At 43.6% G+C, this 17,525-nt stretch overlaps 1 protein-coding gene across 2 annotated transcripts in view; it reads right to left on the bottom strand.

Moving 5' to 3' along the window:
• Positions 1-17,525, bottom strand: part of LOC119032800 (proton myo-inositol cotransporter-like) — a 71,148-nt gene that overhangs the window by 40,275 nt on the left and 13,348 nt on the right. For both annotated transcript variants that reach the window (XM_037122352.1, XM_037122353.1), the window contains 2 exons: positions 10,620-10,779; positions 9,294-9,496 (listed from right to left, as the gene is read on the bottom strand). In XM_037122352.1, coding sequence (XP_036978247.1) covers positions 9,294-9,496; positions 10,620-10,779 — 363 coding nt within the window. The remainder of the gene's footprint in view (positions 1-9,293; positions 9,497-10,619; positions 10,780-17,525) is intronic.

Genomic DNA, 17,525 nt, shown 5'->3' with positions numbered 1-17,525 from the left:
CAGGAGATTGTACCAGCAAGGGAGCGCTGCACAACCCTGCACTAAACGCCAAAATACCTGATATGTTCCGAAGAAAGCCTTGGAGTGCTTTTAGAATATATTTTGCCTGACAGGGCTGGTGGCCACTATTACCACCAGCTGACCACAGCCATGAGGAAGCTAGAAACTCAATTTTCTCCGTAACCTTGGGAGTCCAAAGAGGTGTCTCACACTCAGAGGAGGGTGGCCTATCACTTTGAAAGGAACCATTTGTTTGACATAGAAAACAGATTGTAGCCACCAATAATATTCTCACCACAGTGAAACAGAATGTAGGACTTTTATTGGCTTTTGCTTTAACCCTGACTGCTATAGAATATAAAAATACCCTTTCCCATGGCTCTGTATTAAAAGTAATGAATATTATATTAAAAGAAAAGTGATGTATTGCTTGATACTGCCTCCACTGCTCAGTGTCCATTCATGACCTTTGTTTTTGTAGGGGAACATCTGAGACTGCTCAGCGCTGCTTGGAACAAGAATTGTTATGAACAGGCCTTCTAAAGAAATCAATGTGCTCAATACAGTTCGCTATGAAGTTCTTCATGAGAAATGGCAATATACAGGCTGACAGAACTGGCCTGCAATATTGCCACAGTATTGCTTCTCCATCATAATTGCTGCCCCGACACCTCCACTTTCCACTTCACTCTCTCTTTGTCAATAGCATCTCTTCACCTCTCTTCCTATTAATCTGAGCTCACTGGGGGTGACAACACACCATTATCACATCTCTGGTCTCATCTCGATGAAGAGTTTCTATAGCCTTCCCTCCATATTAGCCTGATGTTCAAGTACCAGAAATACAACAAGCCAATAATAAATACAGTATCTCCTGTTGAAAATAACCATCTTTGGCAAGGAGCTCAAATGATCCATCCATCCAGCCATCCGTTAGCTTTTCGTTTATCCAGGGTCGGATCGTGGTGGCAGGGCCCCAGTGCATTTTGGGTACAGAGCAATGAAGCCAACAGAACCACGTCATCTGCGAAAATCAGAGATGCAATTCTGAGGGTTCCCAAACTGAAAACTCTCCACACTGCAGCTGGGTCTTAAGATCCTTCCCAGGAAAATCACAAACAGGAGACAAGGGACAACCCCGGTGGTGTCCAAAACTCCCTGGCACCCCGAACTCTGGCAGAACGCCTCACATAACACAGGTAGAGTGGAAGAAACTGCAATGATCTCGCCAACAAGTCTGCAAGGAATCTGCATTGTTCCTTCTAAAGCCAAGGTTCGACAAATCAATGAAGCCCACATATTTACATGAGCGACAACACTGAGATTTTAGAGACTTTCCACATCCCAGTGGAATCATTTGGTTAGGCTGAATAATTGGCATTGTTAATCAATTTCAAGAAGAAAGGGAAGCAACATTAGAGGACCTTTGTATTGAATTTACAGATTAAACTCCTGTTAAGTGGATTGTTATCTCAAGTGCTCCTTTAAATATGACACTGACTCGACTTTGACAGGAGGTGATGATAGCGGCGCGGTGATGGCTCTGTGCACTGCTGTTCGTTCTATAATAATCCTTCAGTCATTATCAGCTTTTTGACCACTGCGCCTTTTGACACCTTTGGAGATTTGTGATGTGTTTTGACACAAGTGCGTGTGTGCGCACACTCGTGTGTGTGTGTGTGCATGCGTAAGAAAAAAAAGAGGGAGGATAGGACAGTTACACACACACTATAATCGCTGTTACATCCGAGGTGAGAGGAAAAGGGAAGTGAGAAGTGTTGTTTCCATGGTAACCGAAATGTCAGCGAAGGGGCACGGTACGCCTTTGTTTTTCCAGGTGAGAGAGCGCACACACGCATGCACAATCACACACACATACACGCTACAAACCTCGAGGTAAACAACTATATCTTTGCGGGAGTCACTGACCACGAGTTAGAAGGGCCAAGGGACAATCACAGTGGAGTATTTCGAACCAAAGGACCAGATCTTTCAGGATGGAAAAAAGGTTTTTTTTTGTGTTTTTTTTTTTTCCCGGGTATATTCTTCAGCTGCAGTGGAACAGCAGACCTAATGAGTACTCTAAAGGGCAATAAAGAGACAAATTGATGGAACGCCTGCTACTCTTTAAACCCCGGCCTTCACATTGCCTTAAATGTTTATTACAGTAATGTTGAACACAAACGGCTTTGCAATTCACGTACAGAGATCCATCACTCACATTCGACCTTGTGTGTTTAACTGTTGATGGTGCTGGAGACAGAATCGCTTAAGCCTTCTTTACAACCCTGTTTCCCAAATGTATCTTAAAGCTGATGTTAAAGTGCCATCTTACAAACCATCTGAGGCTGAATAGGTACCCCCCCCCCCCCTTTCCTCCAGGCCTTCCTCCAGGCCTTCCTCCAAAGCCACTTCAGCAGATACAAGACGCACGACCTGACCTCATCACCTGCCCCCGTAGCTCTCGCTGGCCAACTGGGAAATATGTATGAACAGCTTGTTTCGCTCGTTCCGCAGGCGCTAGCTTTATGGGTCTAATGACCTCACAAATAAACACCTGTGTTAAATGCCACAATCACACAAACACAAGGAAAATGGCCGCCATGAATGTACCTCAGCCTGAGACGGCCACCGTGTTTGGCAGTTACCGCTCGCTGCTGTGGGTGTGTGCTCTGTGCTACGGGGTTAGACAGTCTGTCATTGCATCTGGGCTTATTAGACACCAGACTACAATTCAAAAGGACAAGCGGACTGGTAGCTGAGAAGGTGCGAGTTCACTTCCTGGGTTACTGCTGAGGTGCCCTTGAGCAAGGCACCAACCCCCCCCCATTTGCTCCCCGGGGCGTTGACATGGCAGCCCACTGCTCCTAGCTTGCAGTGTGTGTGTGCATGTATGTGTCTACTTACAATGTGCAGCTAGTGATGGGTTAAATGCAGAGGACTCATTTCAGGTGTGTTTGCATGTTGCATGTAAAATATAACTGACAAAATAAAGATTCTTCAAATTGTAAAAGTTGTACTTTTTGTCTCCTGTTACAATTACACTTATTTCAATTCTTTTCCAGGTATTGACTTCTGAGATTGATAGTTATCTGGAAATAAAGAGCCGAGGATCGTCCTTAACTGCATATAAAATAAACCTGCCTGTCAGTTACAACCAACTTCTCCTTATGTCAAAGGCTTAATGCTGTGAGAGCGTGTCTTTTGCTAACGTGACTGAGTTAGCTGTTGTCTGAGTCTGCCGCACTTGTTCTTTGGCTCAGTGCTTAGTGACTGTTTTCTTTACTTCTTCTGACTTCTGTATTTCACCACATCTTTCCTTGACCTCGTTTTCCATCACGGGAATAAAAGGTAAAAAGGACATTTTCACACTCCTCAGACACAGCGACAGCATCCAGCCTCTGATGCTCTGACCTCAATCTGCTCCTGGCTCAGTCGAGCGCATGCTGATGTCACCTGACCACGACCGAGCTAATCAGGAGACTCGGCAACCAAATAAGCGGTTTTGAACCTGTAAGACTGTGTTTTTTGTTTTTTTTTCTCCATCCGTCTATCTGTCTGTCTGGTTGCTAGGCGACAGCTTGTCTCGAGGTCGCAGGTTATAAAAAGAGCATGTAAATTGCGAACGTACTCGCGGTGCGGGTGCGAAATGATGTGGCACAGATGGTGCTCGCACATTAAAAGATTCTTCAACACCAAACACAGAGCTGTTTTTCATCCAGTAGTGCCACGACGGGTTTCGAAATGGAGCGCTCGAACACATGTGCGCTTACACGAGCAAAACAAGAAGAGGACTAAGTTGAATTTGGAGGAGAGGACAAGGGCAGACATGAGCAAAGTCTGTTTTGCTGGAAAGTGGAAGCAAATTGTAAAGGTCACATCATGTTGTGTCGTGTAGCGTCTGCCCTCTCTGCCCGATTTCCCACGAAGTTGTATCTGTTAAAAGTTTCAAAAAACTCATAGCTGGAAGACCTTGTTGAAGAGTTCCTGCGTGGTTGAACTCAAAAGCTGAAGAGAGATTAAAACATCTTTGTCTGATGACTCAAGGTCAGCCTTCACTTCGGTATGTTGTTTTTTTATTCTGTATAGATCTGTTTTCATCTTGACAAGCTGCTCCTTAATCAAAAGAAAACTTATTTTTCAGACAGCAAATCCTCAAAAACCTTTTCAGTCAGATGCATTAATGTCACAACTCGTTTCAATAAAATACCTTGGTATCATTATTGATTTGAGCGTTCTTCAAACCTCAACAGGCAATGTGAAGTTATTGAAAGTAAATCCTGCTCCGGGCATTCCAAACACAGTTTTGCTTTTAATGTCATGGGTAAAGATTTGCCACCAAATTGTTGCTACCCATTCTGGATTGTGCTGTTATAATACAATATCTGTGCTGATATAATACCAAATCAATTATTATACCCTCTGGTGTTATTTACAAGAGATGTTGGAATGATTCAAAAAAAAAAAAACCTGTGTAGACCAGCGAATTTTGGTGGAAAAGCGGTATTAGATAGTAAAGCTCAGGCAGAGTCAGCTCATAGACAGCTTGCTGAATAACTACATGAGTTACAAGTTACTCAGTGTTGACTTTTGTGATAACTTTGTTAACTATAATGACATGGCTTGTATATACGAGTCTATTTCTGTATATACAAGTCTATTTGTATTTCGTACCGCTTTATTATATATCATTTATTTTTACTATTATTATTGTTTATTGTTAAATTGAACTGTCCTTTGGCTGCTGTAACACAGAAATTTCCCCGTTTGCGGGACCAGTAAAGGAATTCTGATTCTGATGACTTATTTTCTTTCTTTGTTATTTGTCAAATGTTTCCCGCTGTGTTTCTGTGCTTGTTTCAACGCACATACTGTCCAATAATAGGTGTCATGAGGTGTAACACATGTTGCACATGCTGATTTGGATTTGGCTCGAGATCATCGAGATAGCAAGGGCGTCACTTTGTGTCGCAAACTGGTGGGGACATTACACAAGCTTCAACACATGCGTTTTTTAGGCAATGTAATAAAGGATCAGTTTAAAGTCAGAGCAGATTATTACAGAGAAAAACAATGTGCATGAAATGAAAACATAAAAAAGGCGCAACATGAGTGAGCGCACAATATATTGCAATATTTTTTACAAACTGGGGCTATTCTTGTCAGCTAGCTAGCTTTTCATTTCAGTTAATTTAATGTATCACACTCTGAATTTATGGTGCATACTGATAGTAAAGTATAATATAGTATAGTTAAGCAATATCACACGAGAGGGAGTGCGGTTGTACTGTATAACAGCACTGGTGTGATTTGGTCGTAGATAATCACACCAGCGCGAAATATGTCCATCTTTGCGGTGCAAAGCCACAATCCAAGACAATTTGGCAACTGATGTAACGTTAATTAACGGTAATTAAAACGCCTGCGCAGTGGAGTGATATGTCTGTAAAAAGTCCCAGTGTGGTTGTCCTCTATATCAGCACTCATGGAATGCCTCTTATCCAATCAAATTACGTAGTCGGAACTAACTGTTGTATAATACAGTATATAGTATAATAATAATAATAATAATAATAATAATAATAATAATAATAATAATAATCAGAAGCTTCAACAGTTTCAGCTACAGATGCTTTTTTTGGCACATAATTAATAAATGATGTTTCTATAAAGTGTTGGGGACAAAATCAGCCATTTTAAAAAAAGAGGTTGGGACACGTCTGCTCAGTCTTGCCCTGATCATTGAGTGGTGAGCCCTTAATTCCGCATCACGTGACTCTCAAAGTTGAGGCAGCATTAACGTGTGGAAACATGGCTGCAGGGTGCTCAAGACATTTCATTGACAGAAACAGCCGGCCAAGTGTGAGGCTTTAGTGTGCAGTGGCTTGTTAGTCAGTTCAGTAGAAAGCGGCTGTCACTGTGGAACCCATTTGGTAAGTTTTGGATCATAGTACCCTGGGAAATTCAATCTTCCAATCAGCATCCAGACCAAAACCCAATGGCAGATGCACTGTATACAGCATAATGGCGACATATCTAGAGAATTTTACACTTTTACACTTTTTATAGAGAAGACAAACTCAAGCGAAACAACAACATTCCTAGAATCTGTATACAGAGTCCAGTCCTCAAACTACACACCGTATCAAAGTGTTAACCACTGGCTACTATATAACAAGCCGGCAGTGTGAGGAACCGTCCTGCTGTGCTTCTGCTCTCGCACTGTAACTGATGATGACTGCAGGGACAAGTTACCGTCAAATGAAAGAGAAAGAGTCGGACACACGCTGAGTCCGATAAAAGGGACACTCCACTGTTTGTTCTGGTGTTTGTTTTTTATGTGCTGTGCGTTCTTATATGTGAGTAAATGCTCCTCTTCACCGCAGGACCTGCGTGGACCCGGGGGATCTGAGATGCCACTCCGTCCAGAGACATGGCGTTCTCTGTTGTCAAGGTTGATTAGCTGCAGGATGAATCCAATTTACTCTCCTCTCTCCCCGCTCCTGTTCCCTCATCCTCCTCTTCCTCCGTTCACTGTTCTTCCTGTCTTTTGCCCGACTGTCCTCTCCTGCCTGTTAATCGACTCTCCTATCTCCACTCTCGTCCCCGCCGTCACTCTCCCAGCTCTGCTCTTGCACACCGGCTCAGACTAACAATAAGCTCTACAGACAAAAGTTACACAAACAAAAAAACACTAGCAGGCAAGCGTCGCACTCGGTGTTTACGCTCCGCAGGCATGGTAGTCACTGCCAATTAGCACTTTCACAATTTATACGACGTTACGAAATAAGAATATCTGGAACATATTCATATTCATATTTAGAAACACCGTCCAACTTCATCTAAGTCATGACTCTGCTCCAGAAAACAACACTACATGCTTTGACAGAAACTACTTTTCGTGTTAACGATGATTCCGTGCATTGCTGATACTGTGCTGAAAGACAGAGGCTGAAGCAAACAGGTCCTAGAGGCAGAAAGTGACTATTCTTAACACCTGATGATCCACATAGGAGACACAGACACAACATGCTGGATTGTCACACATAAGTGAGGAAAGCATCTGTAGCAGAGGGTTCACTCATACATTAGCCCGTCTGGCTGCTTAACTTAGAAATACTTTATTTTAAACTCGACAAAAGCTTTTACAGTGAGGACTAATATTATATTAATCAAAAATAAGATGAATAATGCTCATTTTGACCTCAAGCTTAAATACAAACAATAAATACAATACATATATATTACAAATAACATTTGATTAGGTTGCTACTAGTACCTGTTTTTTTTTTTAAACCCTAGCACTGTAAAAAAATCACAAATACATATATCTTGTAACTTGTACTGACTACATGCATAAGCTAACATTTACAGCTAACACTAAAACTGATCAATTTCAATATTAGAAAGACCAAAAAAACCCACAACTCCAAATATTTCTAAACATGTCGGTTTCCCTACTCCTTACAGCACTTCTTTCCTAATCCTAACCAAGTGTTTTTTATGCCTAAACCTTACCAGAGCATGGGTGCAATGTTGGAAAAAACCTATCGTTGCAACATAAAGAAAATGTAAATTTTCAACATTTACCAGAAACGTACATTGCCAACATTTCTTCTACTGATTGGGTTAAGTTTCGATGGCTCGATGTAGAGAAACAGCTGTTGCAAGGTGTGGAAGCAGCACAAAGGCAGATTTGGGGATTGGATTCAAATTCACATCACTGCGGTGATTACGACCCCATATGCTCGGCGCATGTGCATGTGCATGATGTCTCTTTTGTGGATTTAACCAAACTTCGCTTTTGCTCTCTCACTCACACACACGAGCACAAGCAGATGGCGCATGAAGAGCATGATAAAATTTGGATGAATACGAGTGCGTGCATGTGCGCTTGAATCTTTGACAGAATGCCACCTTTGACTGGTTTGAGCGAGCATTGAAAAGAGATTAGAGGGAAAGGCAACGTTCTGCAGGATCGGACCAGAGCGTACCTTGGAAGCAGAGAGCATTTCATAATTGTCAAAAGCGATGTTATGAAGCCATGATATTAGCTCGTAAAGCTCAGTCAGCCGTCCACCTGACAACCTCGTTCGATACTGTCTGCTGGCAGAGCCTCATAACAAACAACAGCCTCCGTGTGGTCAAGCAAAGGTCAGCTCACACAGTAATAGACCAAGAAGTAGCGTCTTCTATCTACTCCGCCACATTCGCCTCCTCCGCCTTCTTTTTTGGTTACCCTCTAACCCCCCCGTGAGTCAAAACTGAAAAGACTTACGCCGATAGGATTCAACAAAGCCCCTAACACCTGCGCTGCATGGGGGAAACATTCACCGTCGTGCAGGAAATTATGTGCCGAATGTTTCTGGCAGCGGCAGGTTATTTTCTGATTGAACAGAAGAACTGCAAAGTCATCCTGAGACGGACAAAACAGCTCCATGTGGGAACCATATCAACAGACAATGAAGAGAATGGATGCTTGTGCTGTTTGACTGGTAGGTCGCCATCATGGCCCTGGAAGCTGAGGGAAGGCAACGGAGCTACTGATAGACTTATTGTTGTTTCAATAGGAATCAGGCAGCGGGGGGCGGGGGGGCGCGTGAACTGACTAATCAGCCTCCTAGTGAAGGACATTGAAGTGAATGAAAGGGAGGCTGCTGCCCTCGAGGTGGTCGTGACTCCGTCAGCTGTGAGGTGTTAATAATGTGAGCCCGAGCGTTAGCCGTCTCTTTAAAAACATGTTGGCAATCATCCCCCGACTCCCACTGCTCTCTGGGCTGAGCGTGCACACTGAGCGCATTTAATTTAGACGACCAGCAACTTGGTTTATATTTTCTTGGAGGGTTGGTGGTTTAATCCCCGGACCGTCTGGCTCCACATCCTTTGGCAAGAAAGTGAACCCCAAATTCCTCCGATGGCTGTTCCACCGGTGTGCCAGTGTGTGTGAATGACTAAGCATTAAAATATCCTTGGCGCCTTTGTCGGCCATGATGCCGTGCCATCATGCGTGTGAACGGGTGAATGTGACAAGTCTTGTTCCATTCTGTAGCTGTTAATATCAACAGATAATAGAAATTTGACGACATTTTCAGTATCAAGCTGCAAAACTCATTCAATAATTGTTTCTTGCTTTAAGGATTTCAAATGTTGCAGGTCTGACATTCAAGTATTAAAAATACCATACGATGTTTTCTCATAAACCATCTCACCACAATACTTGGTGGGTATTGACACCAAAATTTAAGGAGGAACTTAGTTCAAGTTAGTTCTCTTGCCACAATCCCCCGCCTTACCTCCTCCACCCTCCTCCTCGTCGAGGCTGTTCTTGATGCTGTCGTACTCCTCATCGATGTTCTGGTTGCCTCGGATCTGACTGAGCACACGGCGGGCCTTCTGGGTCAGCCCGCGCTGGATTAACCAGCGAGGGCTCTCCGGCAGGAACAGAAATCCGACGAACTGGAGCACAGCGGGAACTACCGACAGGCCCAACATGTACCTGGAGACAGCGGGAGGGAAGGAGTGAGGAATCTGATTATAAAACTACATAACTGTAGTGTTGGTTCAGTTTTTTTTTTGGGCTGACGGTGAATTCATTCAACATACAGAAATAGTCTGCAGTAAGGGTGCCCCTGCATTCAGTGTATGCTGCTGATTTCACCAGTGTGAATAAGGTTAACACAGAGATTTTCTTTTAATTTGTGAATTATTGCTCATACAAACACACATTTTGTTTAACTTCTGCATCTGACAGCAAAAAAAAAAACAAAAAAAACTTTACCCAAATGAAACCTATGCTGGACTATCATATTGAGAGGAAAATAGCTTTCTCTTCTCCTTGTATCAACTCATGCACACTATCAGGGTTCAACACAGTTGTGCTGTGTGGTAGGAAAGCAAAGAATAAAAAGGCACAAGAGAGGAGAGTGAGCAAGGAAGAGACTGTGATGATTATGAAATATTGGAGACAGTTTTCTTGAGAGGTAGAAGAGGAGGAGATGCAGCAGCTCATTGTTTCGTAGAACTTCAAAAAAAATCCATGCTTCTGCTGCGCAGGCAAAGACGTCAATCAGACAACACTCATACAGTGTCTCCGGAAAATCCATTATCACGTATGAATCACACCAATCAAGCTGCTTCTAAACCATCTCCGCCATCTCCGTCGGAACCGTGGTTGGAGAAAATCCCTGTAAAACGGCTGATTTAATCTGCAGTACTTCACAGCTCGACATCCCAATACTCAGGGGACTGTGAACCTCCGCTCAGTGTGACGGCAAGTAAAGGATGCAAACAGAAGCGAAGGAGAGGAAAGATGGTAACAGATACAAGAACAGAAGGACAGAGAATCAGGCGTAATGTATGTTATAAACATACAGGACGGCTGCTCCCGGGAAATGTTAAGGGCTGACCTCTGCATGTGCTGACATTTGGAGTGACGGTCTGAGCCAGTCCGACTTTTACTGGCATTTGATGCAAGAACCCAAAGAAAAGATGCTAATATCATATTTGACTATATGATCATCTATCATCACACAGGCAGATAGGCCTTCCTTCAGCTTCACAGTGTATTTATGCAGACATGTATCATGCAGTTTTTTTGCGTGTGTGTCTCTTCGCCTGACCTCCAGCCGTCGCGCTGCAAGTAGCTGAAAGCGCCGTCGATGAGGCTGGCAGTGAACTGTCCGGCGGTGATGAAGAGGGTGTTAACCGTCACCAGCTGCCCCCTGAGGTGGGGCGGAGAGGCCTCGGCGATGTACACCGGAACTGTCATAGAGGCGATACCTGCGCAGCGGGAGGGAGAGAGAGGGAGAGGAGACGGTTAGTGGGAGGCGCTGCTCAGGAAATGGCTCTTAAGCCTACAGCAGATGTTGCTCGTTCTCAAAGGAAGTGCAGGTTTTTATGAGAGCGAGTTGGCAGTACTTGTCTGCCACACAGTATAGGACCAACCATGGATCTTTTTTTTTTCCTTTTCTTAAAGCTAAACTATGACCAAAACCTTACACCAACATTAACTGACCTTAACTTGAACTAAAATATAACAAATTACCAAAATTTGTCCTCAAAATCTAATCCTTAGATTTCACTAAATGTCCGTCACAACAACTATCAGCTCTGTGAGGCTGCAAGCAACATCAGCATGTTAAGTGCTTGATGACAATGCTGACATGCTGATGTATAATAGTTATGATGTTGATCTTCTTAGTGTGTTAGCATGCTAGTGTTTGTTAATTAGCACTAAATACAACAGCAAATAGTGCTAATGTCAATGGTTTTGCTGGTAGTTACATGGACTCTTGGAGAGCTAAACATGTATTGGCTAACATACAATATAAACCTTTTAAATCACGTATTTATTTCTAGCCATAGACTCACTTCAAACAGTTACCAACTGACTCTCAAGTTCCACTAAGCTTTTGGCATTTTAGCATCTTTTGGCTCGTAGGTTTGATTTTACGGAGGACAACTTTTGGGCTAGCAGCCAACTATTTTTAAGCAAAAAAACCCCTCTGACAAACTGACTGTACACTACCTGCCCAGCTCCAAATGACTCACAATTAGCCTCTAGAGTAGTTGAGCATTTGGCTGCCTGAGAGCCAGATATTTTCTCTGGGAGTTGGTGGAGACCAAAACAGAGCTAAAAGACTGAGACTTAGGATTTTTTAATTGTCATATAGACCAAATCAAATTCACCTGGCAAAACTTATCATGCTGTCCGAGAGGAATTTAAAAAGAAATCAATTCTGCGTTGCAATTATTTCAATCATTGCTGTTGTCAGTGACAGACTGCTTATTTCAAATGACTGTGACCTTCGACCCTGACGTCAACAGTGATAACACCGACGTCATGTGGATGTGGGTGAACTCAGGAGACACAACCAAATACCGTAGTCCATCTCAGTAATGGACTCTGCACTACTCTGATCTGAAAATACATCCACTCACACACACACACACACACACTGTATACATTTTCAAAACAACACACACACAGTCAGATGTAGGCCTCAGTACTGATATACACAGAACTGTGTGTGTGTGTGTGTGTGTGTGTGTGTGTCCATGACGTATCTGACGAGGTGCCATTAGACCGCAGCTTTCTGCAGCTGGCTCCTGATAAGCTCTATTAATAGTCCACCACTGCTTTCTCTCTACCCCCCACCCCTCCCGACGGCCACCACCCTGCCCTCGATGGCCGCTATGGCTACCTGTTGCTATGGCAACCACTTGCCGGGAAAAGCAGCCGCGCTATCTCCAAGCGGGCACCACACTGTGGCAACTCTGGGGAAGGAAAATCGATAACAGGGAGGATTTTCTTTTCTTTTTTTTTTTTTTATGAGGAACTACACAGAGCAGAGTGGGGTGCTCTGGGAAAGGAAACAACGATCATCAACATTTCAAAGGACTGCTCAATTTCTCGGAGGAGCAGAACGACATCACAACACACTTCTGTAGCTACTACAGGAGAAGTTAACAGTTATGGTTCGAAGTCCTGTGCTCAAGTCTCAGCTTGGCCTCTTGCTCAGTGTTTTTAACTAGCGCAGTCGAGGCACTTACAGACTGTTCGGTTCTCCAGCCGGCTGTTACACCCAGAGACATCAGGCTCGTCTCTGCTGACGTTTTGATAAGAATTGATTTCTTGACCGTGCAAACACACCCCGAGGAGTTAGAGACAAGTCTTTATCTTAGTTATGGCTTAGGAAAGGATTATCATCTGATGCCGGAAATCCAAAGATCCAGATCACTGCCCAAATCTAATCAACTGCTCTTTGGCATGGGGTCTGTCTGCTCGGGCCAATTTGATCGAAATCCATTCATAAGCTTCAGAGGGAGGCTGCCGAAAGAGAGACACTGGAAAAAGCTGACCTTTTTACTGAAGCAAGACATGGTCAGTGTGTCGATGACAATCTTACGAAAGTTCAACTTCAGCCTGCATCTGCACGTTCTCTTTTTTTTTTTAGCTGTGACCTGTACCTCTACAGGTCATTCTGTTGGTACTAGGAGGATGAAATTAGGCACGGAGGTCGACTTTGTGTGTGTGGATGTTCATGCCAAAAGGGAGCTTGGCAATGGGAAGAGCATAATCACAAATAGGCGTGGTGTGGGCAAGGCATCGGGGCCGACACACACACACTCAAACCATTTTGCCAGGTCCGCTTTTCGTGACTCATGTCATGAAAACTTGTGGGAGGGATCATTAGACGTACCAGAGTTCGGTTCCCTAATCTACGAACCACTTCCTGCACATTGGTCCACAAAGCTATGCCAACCCTTAGCAACCTCAACGTTCTAACGTCGGTCAAATGTTTGTGGGGTTGTGTGCTTCTGCATGGCCGCGAGGTATTAACCCTGCAGCTGCTCTGGCCTACTGTGGAAGTGTAGTCATAGTGCATGTCTGTAACCTGTCAAACACGTCACTTTCAAAAATCTCCACAGAAAGATCTGCCCCAGGCCCTCAGGTGTCCAACCACTGGCCTATTGGTTCCCCTTTTTTGGGGGAGAATAAAATGCTCACAAACATGTTTTTATCCTCAAAAAGCTTGGTAATTTAAATGACTAAATGTTAATGCTCACTCAAACAGGAATATATGTGTTGAGGGTTAGTTGAAGACTATTTTCAGTGGCAAATGTAATACACATCTGGTGCATTAGTGAGTTAATGACTCAAAATGAACTATGATGCCTTTGTAACAGCTTCAGATGATGGCGTTCACTCAGTTTTCATGGAGTTGGCACAACTGTTATTATCTGACCATTCAGGTGTTAGGTCGGGTTAAAGGGGGAAAGCTAAAAGGCTAGGAAGTGGACCCAAATGCAGTTACTCAATTGACAAGGATATGGGGGAAACAAAGGCGAACTTTATTTAAAGCTGAATACAAAAACCAAGGGAGCCAGATACAAAAAACTGTCAAAAAAGGCAAAGTAGCAAAAAAACAGCAAGACAAATTAGGAGCAAAAAACAGTTCAACAAAGTGCAAAGAAAAAGTACAAATCAAACATGGAAAACTCAAAACCAAAACATACCACAAGGGGACTGGAAACAGGCAGGAACATGGGCAGGAACATGGGCAGACAGAGGCAATGACCAGACAAGGAGTGCAGGGAAGACACAGACTAATTACACAGACACTAACGACAAGACGAGGAACAGGTGAGGTGGACCAACAGGTGAGATAAAGAGGGGGAGGAGCACAGAGGAGACAACATGGAGGGAACAGTACTACAGACAGAGGGAAGAACACAGGAGACACAGTGGGGCATGGAAAATCAAAACATACAACACAACAAGACACGATACAAAGACATGGAAATCAAATACAACAAACCACAAGACAAAACCAGACACAAGAACACAACACAAAGAACACAAATCCAGAGTCACGACACCTGGCAACTAAGCAAACTCCTTAGGTAAGGCAGATACTGCCTTAGAATAAGTATGACGTTTAAATGTCAGGATTCAAGGTACACGGAGCAGCAAACACCAAAAGCCATGAAATCAGTTTTTGTCGTCTTTCTACCTGACAGCTTTGGCGTGTGTCAGCGCTGAGCGTTTGCATCTTCATTATGCAGATGCACGCACAGACAGAAAAACTGCATGGAAAGGATCTGAGCACAGTTAAAATCCTGAAGATCCTTATCTGCTGTGATGTCTGTCTGTTTTCCTTGGGTAACAAAGGGAAGTGCCTGAGATGATTAATTCAAATGTTTTGCTGCATGCATTACTCACATCTCCCATACCCAGAGTGATAACAACTATTAAAAAAAACACCTACAATGTCTAAAATTTGTCATGGTATCTAACGCTGACTCTTGTGACAAACCTAAAGCTGTAGTGTTTAACTTTCTGTGTGCTTCTGTCCGAATTTGCCTAAGAAAGACCTGCTTGGTGGTGAGGGCGCATAGACGCAAACCGGATTTGCATTGAGTAGCTCTTGTCACGTATCCGTAAGCACCACTGCATAGAGGACATATCTTGATCAAGTGACATTATTTTGATACGTGTATCTGAAGAATTCGTGTCCCCCTGAGGGTCTCACTTGAGCTGAAACAGCCTCACCTCCGCCACGGCCCTGATTCCATCCTCCTGCTTGAATATGAATCCTTTACAAACACAGTCGCAGTGTGTTCCCTCTCTCGTTAATGAGCTCTCCTTTCAGCACAAGGGACAGCTCTCAGTACTCCCTTCAACACGCACGCACGCGCACACTATCTAAAGTCATCGTCTGGCCAGGCTCAGCCTCAAAGCAGCGCAGCACACTTGAACAAAGGATCTGTCTGGACTTGTGAAGGCAGCCTCTAGGCACATAGTACAAAGCTCGGGCCTGACTCGCTCGATCAGAGTATGAGGGAGATACTTCCCTAGACCCTCCGTCACTGCTTTTCGGTACAGGGACGGGCAGGACTGGTGCGAAGGGAGCTGGTTTTGATGGAGGAACCTAATTAGAGGATTGGAAATGCAGCGAGAAGTGAAGAGAAGAGAAAAGTCCCCCAGATAAAGCTGTTGTTTACTTTTAAATGGGTAAGTGCTGGGAGTGGTGATTACATTCAGAGTAAAAAAGCAGGACAAGTTGTCCCCTTTGTTAATTAAATTCAGTTAAGTGTGCCTAATTTCATATTGGACATTGCGAGGACAGATTTGTCTGTTTAAAGGCAAATGAAAGCTTAATATACCATGAAACTTTACAATTCCATTACGCGTTCTCATAAAAGCATTTTATTATTGATTTCATGATCACCTTACCCTTAAGAATTCTGCTGGGGGCCTTTGTAGATCATCTTATCTTTGGCACAAGTAAGACTATGTGTGATAATCTGTACACGTGGGTTGGACCACACATGTCTCGAACTCTGCCTTCCTTTTGATCTCAACAACACACCTATGAAAGTGTCACGACTGCATCTCGGTCAGTCGTTTTGCCATCTGGTTTACAAAGTTTGTGCACAGACGAACAGACATACAAAAACTTGGCAGAGTGTTCAAAGCCGCTTCTGTGGCCATTCCCACTACAATAGGTGTCTCAAGTAACATATATTCATGTAAAGACCAGGGGCGTAAAGTGAAGAAGGTGGGGGGGGGCCTCGCTCAGATTACACCTTTCTTGGCCTATTTTTTTAACTACACGCCTGCTGAAATATGTGAAAGCAAAACCAGCCTACAATAGAGTGGACAGTTGACTGGAACTGAGTTACAGACAAACAAAACAAATTTGGGCCAGGGGAGTAAATAGCCTCTTTCCTACTTCCTGCCTCTCTAGTTCATGCCCCATTCATTGGACAACATCCAACTTTGGCGATCACTTTGATCTCAACTACACAACTGTACTTTCGCGACTATATCCTCCAGGCGGACAAACTCTGTCCACAGGCAGACATATAAACCTAAATGCTGAATACCCAAAGGTATACAGGCAGCACACACACACATCTTGTACATCTATGTTTCCACTGAGTGTGAATATCCAATAAGGTGCAAGTTCCCGCCACTGAAGCTGTCTCCGGGAGTCCTTTTTGCCTTGACGACACACAAACATAGACTCGCACACCGACAGCATTACCAGTCAACGCTGTGGCGCCTCGTAATTAAATCAAAACGCACAAATGTCAAGCCAAAAACAGCAAACTTTCTGGAAACATGACATTTTAGCGATGTGATTGCCGCATTACAACAATAATACGCATAAAAAAACAAACAAACTCCTCATTAAGTGTACACGCAGCTTCCACCTAATTAGGAGGAGAAAAGTGACTTAATTACATAAACCAACCAATTAATTATCAAGCCTCCGGGTAGTAATTAAACACTATCACAAAGTAATTAACAGCACTATTTTTGCGCGGTCCATTCATCTACTGTTTCCAAGGACAAAATAATTTGACATTTCCTAACCGCTGGATGATTTAGCCAGAACACACGATTACACAAACGCTCAGAAGGACGCCTGTGTGCGTGCTCATGCATTCGCGTGTCTGTGTGTGAGGAAACGGATCATGACTAAGTGAGGCTGAAGGCATCAGAGCAGATTTATTTTACCGAAAACATTTTGATGGTTCCTTTTTGAGCCGCTGAATCTGACTGTCGGCACTGAGAGCGCACACGAAAAAACAACATTTCAGAGGGAGACTCTTGAGGCGCCACTAAGATCTGCACCGTTGGAAAATGGCGAATGTTGATAGCAGTCGTTGTGCAACTGCCCTTGAGAATGTTGTATGTACATGACACAATTTCTTATTGAAAGAGGCTTCAATCAATATTTCTTTATTAACAATTGATCACATGCCTGGTTGTATGTGAAAGGAGTCGCTCCCATTTTCACCAGACTGAAGCCTTCAGTTTTACTCTCTCTCTCTCACAGTCTCGTTTCCAGCCACGTCTTTTTAGTGACGTAAACACAACACAAATTCGCAGAATGTTCTGTTTTCTAGAGTGAATATTGTGAGTGTGAGTCAATAGTGAGTCAGTAGCGGGCTTACATTCATCAGGTTACCAGAAACGCAATTCTAAATGAAAGAACAAGCAGTGCCCGACC

The sequence above is a fragment of the Acanthopagrus latus genome, chromosome 14 (assembly GCF_904848185.1).
Source record: "Acanthopagrus latus isolate v.2019 chromosome 14, fAcaLat1.1, whole genome shotgun sequence".
In the NCBI taxonomy this organism is placed as follows: Eukaryota; Metazoa; Chordata; class Actinopteri; order Spariformes; family Sparidae; genus Acanthopagrus; species Acanthopagrus latus.
This window is presented reverse-complemented; position numbering and strand designations above follow the sequence as displayed.